The 10258-nt window shown below is 35.0% G+C and overlaps 1 protein-coding gene across 1 annotated transcript; it reads right to left on the bottom strand.

Moving 5' to 3' along the window:
* Positions 1-9388: 9388 nt before the first annotated feature.
* Positions 9389-10258, bottom strand: LOC129323185 (arabinogalactan protein 41-like). The gene is made up of 2 exons (XM_054969782.1): positions 9971-10258; positions 9389-9728 (listed from the first exon to the last, which is right to left on the bottom strand). The coding sequence occupies exons 1-2, from the start codon at positions 10092-10094 to the stop codon at positions 9634-9636; spliced, it is 219 nt and encodes a 72-aa protein (XP_054825757.1). The 5' UTR covers positions 10095-10258; the 3' UTR covers positions 9389-9633.

The following is a 10258-nucleotide window of genomic DNA, read 5'->3' on the forward strand; positions in this document are numbered from 1 at the left end:
TCCTCGGAATTATCTGTGTCAATACTTGGAATTTTAAATTTCCGTTAAAAATTTCATGTGAATGGCACGCAAATGTTAGATTCGAAGCAGTTGATCTTTATTTTATAACTCATCACTCTACCCGACTTGTTTTTAGTATTTCAATTTCATTTGGTAAAGAGTACATGCATAGTATTTATTTTATTAAACAAATAAATTGAAAAGAAAATCGGAAGGAATCTAAACAAAAGGGCCTCTCGCTTGTCTGCCGGTAAAGATTGGGAGTTGTTAGGTGAGGGAATGTGAGGATTATTATCCTTCACTGTGCAGTGTGGACTGCTTAACTAAAAATATTTTACCGTTTGAACGAAATTTTCATTCAAATATTTCCACTTTCTATGGAGAAAAAGAAGAGAACAAGAGAACAGGCTCTCTTTTAGAAAATGAGCGATTAATATTAAATCCCTCGAACTAATATCATCATATTGAAGGCACATAAAAAGCAATATGCGGAGGTAGGGGGATGGATTCGAGAAGAAGGCCCTATATCAAAAGGTCACGTATTTAAAAAAGAAAAGAAGTTAATATTACGCCCTTTTTTAATCCTTATGCATATATCATGGTCTGTAAGCTCCAACAGATAAGAAGTTATATTATATATGTCCCGCAGATACGCATATGGGGTGTTAGGAATACCTGGATTCAATTCGATGGAGGAGAATAGAGTAAGTAGTTTTACGAGTGGATCGTAACCTTTCAACCCCATGAAGCATATTGAAAGAGAAACCGACTACTAAATTAACCACGGTTGATGGACGAAATTAATATGCCTTTTAACACGGGTACTGGTGGTAAAATCAAGTTCAGCGTTTCCCACGTTTTTTTTTCACCACCAAAACTCCATTGCAAAGTGTAATTTTTACAAACTTCATAAATAATTTGAATCAAAGCTAAAATTCTAAATTCTCTTTTTTTATGAACTCTAACATTCTAATTTAGAGGATGTTCCCATGTCTTCGTGATTTACATGTATCATTAGTAAGGATCTTGTTTCTGCTTGTTTTTTTTTTCTTTCTGTCATGGAGATTGTTTTTTTGGGTGAATTTGATCCAGTAGAATGATCATTGATATTTACTACACCTGCTGTTTCCATATAAGATACTCTCAATTCTTTTATTAGAATCAATGAATAACAGTTAACCTTTTAAACATGTCTTAAAATTTACAGTAGGGGTAAGATTGAAAAATGATAAAAAATAATTCTTCATATGTCTTTTATTAAAGACTAAAAAATACTCTTCTAAAAGATTTCCTATAATAGAAACCGGATGGAGTAATTAATTTTATTGGTATTCACAATTTTACCAGCACAATGTGTTACAAAATTATTACACGAAGAGGTATAAAAAGGATATTGCAATGTTATAGTTGGAAGGGGCATGAAAAGGATATATTCCTGCTATTTAGAATTATAAGACATTTTTGATTAATTTATAACTTCAAAAAATTAATTAATAGCATTTAAAATTAGTTAACACCACGCTTCCCTTGTTAAGAATTACTATTTCGGAAGAATCTTATTAATTACATATGGAAAGGCCTAAAATGTCTACATTTTTTTTATCATAATATTTCAAAAAAAATATTTTTTAACACTAAACATTAGAGTATTAATAAAGGCTACTAGCTAGGTTTGAATTTGTTAAAAATTCTTAAATAGATATGTTGCACCACGATACCACGTCATTGATAGTTTATTTAATAAAATTACACTAATTTAGTCCAAAAAAAATTATGTGTTATTTTTTTTAATGATTTTATTTTTGTGATAGAATGCTTTATGTAATTGCTTACCTTTTTTCTCTCTATTATCATTAATGTTATGATTATTTTAGATTTAATATCATTTAAATGTTATTTTTTATTGGAAGGACTATGAATGATGTAATGCACTTAGTGTATCTAAAAAATTTTTCTTGAATTTGTATTTCATTTTTCGTTTAATTTTTGAATTAAGTGAAACTGTTTCAAAGTGACATACTTCATCCAATTTAAAATACAAACATTTTTTCGCAACTAATCTCAATTTAAAATATATGTAACTTAGTACATATAAATTTTTTTCTTGTATAAATTTATCTCTTAGTTATCTTGAAGAGCATTAGTAATTGAGATTAAGTGTAAAAATGAAAACCATCATATATTTTTATGAGAATGAGACTTTATTGACAGGTAAATTTTTCCTAAAAACTATTTATATCCCATACCAGATGGAGTATATAATAATGTTATTATGATGGCCAAATGAACTAAAATTTCTGTCAAGAGCAACTTTAGGGCGAAAGAAAAGGGCAGACAGTTTGTAGAAGGGCAAAAGGCGTACATATTAAAACATTCCAACATAGTTCAGTTAAATTTTCAGAGAAATATTTACAGTGCACAGATTACTCATGAGAAGTTAAAAGATGGGATGCAGCGGAGCGATTGGGCCATGACTATAGTATTCTGCATTTAATGTTTACAGGAAACGACAAAATCATCAGATATTTTGAGAGAGAAAATTTTCGGGGGGCGAATGAAGCAAAAGAGACAATGAAAATTTGTTGCGGCTTTTCGGTCCATTCACTCAAATGACAATTCTGAGCTGTGACAGATGCCGATTGCCGAAACCCAGACCGGGTCTGCCTCAGCCTCACGCTTCAGCCTGTCTTTGCATTTCTTTTATATGGACAAGCATGGCACCAAGTTATAATACTCCATTGCCAACCATAAATCAAGAATTAAACTTAATAATTTAATTGTTAATTAAGTAAAATATATGATGTAACTGGTCACGAAGAACGTCATTTTTTTTCTTTTTTTTTTTTGGCAATATTCCGACGTGCTCCCGGACGTGGGGCAGAAGCGTGCGACCCACATTCCATCAGCATTGCCCCACAATTAACACCATCACTATCAGTCTTGCCAAGACCAAGATCTTCTCCGTCATAATAAAACCAAAACACTCAAGGCATCAACCCAACCTCCAGATTAGCATATCGTCTCCATTAACTGCACATCCTTGTCATCCTCATCCATTTCTTGTCCTCTCTTGTTCCCTCTCACGAAGTTGTTGGCACCAAATTAGAAGACTAGCCACATTTTAACTAATTAATCTCAATCTATGCATAGCTCCAGGAGTTTGGTGTAATAAACTGGACTAATTCCTGATGAATTGAAATTATTTAATATCAAACTGTGCTACTATAGAAAGATAGAAGTAATAGAAAAAGAAAATAGAATACAGCCACAGAGTACGGTGCGTCTGAGATAAAATGTGCGTTCAGAAAAGACAAACATTCTGGGGGACAAGAGAGGGTGTCGTTTTTCCGGAGTGACTCATGTCCATGCAAGCATGTACGTCCTTCTCGGTGTGTAAAACAAAATGGTGAATATATATATATATATATATCTCAGGTATTAAATGTTAACGGTGATACGTGAAGAGGCTATGGTGATTCAATAAATTAAATGGCGGGATTTGATTTTGGAGAGGGGCGTGAAAATGTGGGAAATAAAAGCGCATAGAAGAGTCGCTATCTGGTAGATCAGGAATTGCAGGTCTTATAAATTCGGGTTCTGAATAAAAGGCCTTTTGCATATTGTCATTTGCAAACAACTGGGATTTTCGTCACAAGCCCCCGCTTGGTCCTCCAACTAGCTCCCATATCTGGATTGGTCCCCCCACCCAGTATCCTCCATATCTATATTTCTGCCCATTAACTAAATCTACCAGTTTGCCTCAAATCACATTTCATTAGTTCACTCTTTGAATATTGCCACTCTCCATTTGGTGAGTAATCTTTCCTGTAAATCCAGCAATCTGAAGTTCCGAAGAATGGAATGGACTGGAAGCGAGGGGAAGGAATGGCCGTTGAGATTTGAGAATGTGGAGAATCTGGGGATTGTCATTCTGGGGGACCCATGTGAAGAATTGGGACGGTACACGTGGCCTGAGTTTGACGGTTTCTGGGCATCGAAGGATGAGGGGCGAGTGGGGGAGTGGGGTGGGGTCCATTTCTCCCGTGGTCCCTACGTCTCGTCCAGCTCATTCATCACTGTACTAAGGACATGATTGTGATGGCGGCCCCACCTCTCCTTGTCAAACCCCTCCTTTAGCCTCAGATGAGCGTCAACGTACCTGATTTTCCCCCCCAGACATGCCACATCAGCTTACCTTCTCTGTATCGCTCTCTTGCTCTTTTTTTTTTTTTTTTTGACGTGTCATCTCCCTACTGATTTACAGAGCTACTGCTACAGTAACGTCCCACTCGCTGACACTCTAGTGAGGAGGGGAGAAGGGAGGTTTGCACTTTATATAAGTATAACGGACGACATTACAACGGTCACTTTTGGTTGAATAATAATTAACGAGGATGGGCACGTTCTAATCTAATCTCATTCTACATATAGTAAGCAGATTTAAGCCTAACAATTTTTTTCAGGCCAGAAAGTCTAACATTTACTATTCTGATTCAAATGGTAAGATATTTTTAATCAAATTTTATATATTAATAAAAATAGATATTTTTTATTTTTATGAAGAAATAACATGTCTTTTTATGAGTCAGGTTACGTTTTTCATTCCCACATTTATCAATATAAGAATAAATTTTAAAAAAATGTTATGTATCTTATATTTTAGACTAAGCTCGGTTTAAAAAAAATGTCTTACGATTTAGAGGAAAGGGGGTAGTGTACTTAAAAAAAAAAAAAAATTTGAAGGAAAGGCGACACACGTGAAGCGTTTGGTGGGCAATTAATTACTAATGAATCATCATATAAAGTATAAGTATCGAAAGGCTTAAACAATTTATATTGTTGATTAACCTTGAATAATACATGAAACTTTATGCTTTGTACTTGTCCTTTTTTTTTTTTTGATAACTTATACGCTTTCCATTCTAAATTATATAACAATTTAAAACCAAATTATGTATATAAATAAAATATAATAATGATATTTTATAAATTTATTTTTTTTCAAAGTAAAACTATAAACTTTCAAAAACACTCTTACCTACTTAATCATTGCACCACAATATCATTTTAATCAACAAGACTTTATCTTTTTTAAATTGTCTTATATTTTGAGATAAAATTTTTTTTTTAAAATTGTCATATAATGTGGGATAAAGGGAGGATTTGGCTAGCAAGATGCATGAGAGAATCAGAAAAGGCAAAAAGAAAGGGCTGTTAATTTTGTGTGTTTTTGGTAGAGGAAGTGATTCGGGGAGAGTGGGGCAAGGGTGGACCATTGGCTTGGAATGTTGATGAGCAAACGGAGCGACAGGAATATCTAGCTGAAGAGGATGGGGGAGTCCCATAAGGAATTAAGGATCTAATCTTATTTATGGGTTAGGGTTTTAGAAAAAGCTAATGAGACACGCGCGGCACACTTGCCCAAGATTTTCATGCGATTTTAAGACAGGTCAACATCGTCCCAAATTCTCCCCAACTTTAGACGAATCCAAGAAAAATTACCTGCTTATGGGATTTTTGATGTACCTCACGAGTGTAGAAGCCTTTTCTAAGCCCCGTGCTCCTGCCGTAGCCACTGATATTAGAACAAGCCATGGTTCAATTCAAACATAATATTCCTTTGATATCAAATTATAAAATAATTTAAAATAAAATTATGTATATCAATAAAATATAATAATGACATTTTATAAATTTATTTTTTAAAACAAAACCATAAATTTTTAAAAAATGTCTCTGCACATTTAATCATTAAATTACAATTTCATTTTAATTCTCTCTTCATTTGGAGGATAATATTGAAAAAATACCATTAATGAAACCTTATTTTTTCTCAAATATTTTTATGCTCCCTTTGATCCTATTTATAAGACACCTTGTAGAAATAATTTTTGATCCAAAATATAGAACATCTTACAATAATTAAATTTTTTTTAATTTTACCCCTTCTTGATTTATGTAAAAATATTTAATATAGTTGTATTATTATTTAAAGTCAAAGGTAAAAATAAAAGTGCATCTTACTTTTTCATGATATCAAGAAAAAATTAACTTTTTTAAAATGTGTAAAATGATTAAAAATGTCTGAGGGTTGGATAGCCTATTTTGGGACAATTTTTTTTTTCAAAATTATCTTTTAATTTGAGATAAAGGGAATATTAGCATGATTAATTTTTTCTCAAATAAATAGAACAAAACAAACAGATAATGGGATGCATGGCAACCCCTGTTTGGGTCATGACTCCTAAAAGAGTACTCCCTTTGTTCCTATATATAAAAACTTTTTAGAATTTTTTATCTCTAATTATAAAAGATTGTTAGTATATTTTTTAATAATGGACTATTATATCCTTATTAAATTAAAAGAAATAAAAAATAAGTACTGTTATTAATTTACTTTAAAATTTTTTTTTATTTACAATAATTAGAGATAAAATTAAACTATTACTGTATTTTTTAATTAAATAATTAATTTTTATTAATTTATATGATTTGATTAAAAATATTTTATATATATATATATATATATGGCGACGGAGGGAGTAACTCTCTCCCTCTCATCCCTGCATTAACAATTTAGCACTCACAGGCTGAGTCATGCCATCTCGCGTTGCTCGTTTTGGTTGGGACTTGGGATCATGCAATAATTAAAAAGCTGCAGCGAAACCATATATAGAGGACATTAGCACTGAGCCATGTTTCCAGTTACCACTTTCGGTGTAGCTTTAACGTAAAAAAGGGGTTCGATTCTTCCTCATAATTGGATCCTTATGGCCCGTTTACTATCTCGTGTCTTTCTGGGTCTATACTTGTTCTGTACATTGGTAATAGCTAATACCATAAATCCTCATTACTCTTTCATGGCTCAACTGGTAGCCCATAAAAGAACAAAAGGCTTGTTGAAATGTAGCGAGTCTTTTTGTTTTGTTGCTTTTTTAGGGAAAAAAAAAATTCCCGACGAGGCGATGTAACAAGTTATGATGGAGATAGTTCGATTTTTCCAATTGGTATGCTACAAATCATATGATTGTTTCGTAAAAGCTTGCCAAATCCAACATTGAGAATGACGTAGTTTGAGCAGGAGCCAAGCCCGTTCGTGCACAGGGAGCACTCTATATGCTAAAATGGCTTCATATTCCGCCTATTCCTCTTCGCCACAGCAGCTATATTGGATTGCATACTGCTTTGCTGTCTCTCTTTTAATTAACAACATAACAGTTTCTTTCACACACGCACGCGCGCACACGTTTGAAGTAAACCTTTTTTTCCTTGTCTCCACGATGAATGAATTATCCCAAACTCAAGAGGAGCAAGAACACTGCTTGATTTTGCATTGTTAATAATTAGGGGTGTTGTCCCTCAATTTGGTTTGATTCAGTGCCAAAGCGACCAAAACTGGTGGATTGAACTAGCCTCAAAAATTGAACTGAATTTCGCATGATAATTGAAATCAAAAGCCGAAGGAAACGAACTCAAATAACACGATTCAGTTTGATTATCCAGTTAGGTTCGGAAGTAGAGCAAACTAGCAGCGGAGTGACGAAGAGTGTAAAGGGACAACTCAAAGAGTGAGAACTTGTGCATTCATCAGCGAAAAACCATTGCTGAGACACTAATAAAAGACGTGAATAAGGGTCGGGCAGCTTTGCTGAAGCGCTGAGATAGGTAGGGATGAAGGCAAGCTGGGAGATTGAGAGAACTAAGAGAGTTAGGGATGAACGCTAGGGCAAGAATGAAACAGAAGGTGCTAGAGTATGATCCTAGACGCAATGTGAGGAGAGAGAGGCAGAGCGTGTTTAGCCGTGGTGGGAAAACAAAACAGAGAATATTTTGATTTACTTGGTCAATTCAATCTCAAGAGAGCTAAACAGTATCAAATCAAAATAGATCAAAATTTTTCAAAAAATAACCAAACTGGATTACATAATTGAATGAACCCAACTCAATCTGGTTCAGTTCGATCTTTGGTCTTGGTTTAATCTTGCTTGCCCCTAGTTGTTATCATTGATGCGTCTCTTTTTCAGCCATGATTGAACCTTTCCCTCTCTCTTTGCTCTTTCTAGACGCGCAAGAGCCGTTTATTTCCAACACTCGTTCCTGTCAACGGACAAAGTATGCATGCTGACAAACAACTGTTGGTTTTGGACTTTTGCAAAAATCGGACACAACGTTTTCTTTCTTTTTCTTTTTTTTTTTTTTTGAAATGATTGCAGCATCTAGCAATACGGACTGCTGCACACATGCTTTTAGGAAAAAATTCCTTTTGTTCAATAGCTCTTGAACTTGTCTGTGAACCTCTACATGCTTCTAAGGATTCATTCTATACAAGCAAGCTTGTTGGGAATGATAGCGCCTAAAGTGAAATCAATGGCATGCTGTATGTTCCACATCAGTGGCAATACAGATATAATGTCATTTGGTATTACATCCAGAAATTAAGCTAGCAGTTGTTGAACATCTGCCAAAATGATGGAAACTTTAGCATTGGTTTCAAGGATCAAGATAAAGCTCAAAACTAAGACTTCTGCTTTTGTCACCTTGAACTGCTCTCTAGTCATTAGGGATAACAATAGCTTGGACTCTTGCTTGCTCTAGCTGTACTTCTCTAGCAGCAATGGTGTTAGCTTAATTTTTACTCCATCATTCTCATTGGAAGTAACAGTAACTGTTGCTCGTGGTTATCTTGTGTCCAGCAGCTAACACTGAAAGACTATCATTTGTACCGCAAAGAAAGAAAGACTATCATGATACTTTTGCCATCTTCGACCTTGAATATTGCTGACTGGGCATGACGATTTTCACACAATCTCGATCCATATGGGAAAACAAATTAAAGATTGTCGTTCTTTTTTTGGGGTTACTTTTAGCTTCTTCTACTTCTTGTTTTTTTTTTTTTTAATCTCATGGCTGCAAACTTCGGGTTGTTGAACACCCTGTCTATTTAAAAAAAAGCAAACATAATTAAACTTACACAATCTGTGTGCTGATATTATTAATTTAATCTGAAGAATTGAGGTTAGAGGTTAACTTTTATAGTAAATTCTTTGCATATTAGTTCGGGGTGTTAAAAGTCCATCCCCAAAAGTTAGTTTTTCTATGGTTTGGTCCCCCCCCCCCAAAAAAAAAAAAAAACTTGCAAATGTTTTTTTACCTCTCAATTCCATCCATTCAACTAACTCTATTATGATCTACGACACATTAGAGTTTTGCATCACAAAAAATGTCCCGGGATCCTTGCTTGATTTAAGAAGAATCATATACATGCTTGTTTCCAGCTTCTCTGTATATCATATTTCACCATTTACCAGCAATGCAATGATCGCCCCATTGTTGAATTCAGGAAAATTTATTTGGTGAATCTACCAAAAGCTCATGACGCCAAATCAAGTTAATTAAACTAGTTTGAAGATTGACTTAAAGGAAAATATGAATATCTGCTACAGTCATAACATTGAATATGAAAAATCAGTAGGGAAGCACAAGCTCGGTATACAGCACCAATGAGTTCGACCAGACGGAAAAAAGTAACTGTTGAAGAAATCGTGTGGGAAACTCACTATGGCTCACATTGTTTAAACCAAACACAATCTAGTCTGAACCTAGCATCCTCCGTCAACCTATCCATCTTGAAATTCAGAAGCCGGAGACATCGGCCGAGTGGATGAGATATGTGAGTACCAACGCCAAAAACATCAGCACGTACGCGATTCCTTGATCAATGGCCGTCCCTGGTAGCGCCAAAACAAATCACACCAAAGTTATCCCATTTTACAAGAAATAATTAAGCATCGCAACAGCAACAAAGAGATCAAATTAAAAAGCAAGGCAACCAAACACATTTGGAAGATGTATTTTATGGAATTCAATGATCAGGAGGAAAAACAGGCGGCTAAGTCAGATCCAAGTGCAAAGAGAATGTAAACAGAGGTTAGCGTCTTAGATCTAAGAAGTGGATGAAGAGGGAAATAACCGTCGCTAGTAGGGGCAGGGGCGGAAGCAGGGGATTGAGCATGAACAGCAGAGGGCATGAGGAGAGCGAGAATGAGAGCGGGAAGAAAGGTCAAAACACCGAAGGAGAGCCTGGAAGAAGCCATTTGAAGCTGGAAGGAGGGAATGGGAAGTGGGGGTGGGGTCTCTCTCTGCAACGCCTCTCAGGGGAACTGAGGAATGTCGCGGAGAGAGAAAGAAGAGAAGGAAAGCAGAGAGCAGGGAGGGGCTGGGCGGGGTTTGAATGGAATTTTGGGAAATGTTTGGAGAA

The sequence above is a fragment of the Prosopis cineraria genome, unplaced genomic scaffold (assembly GCF_029017545.1).
Source record: "Prosopis cineraria cultivar Desert tree isolate PC_DT_omini unplaced genomic scaffold, ASM2901754v1 PC10, whole genome shotgun sequence".
NCBI lineage: Eukaryota > Viridiplantae > Streptophyta > Magnoliopsida > Fabales > Fabaceae > Prosopis > Prosopis cineraria.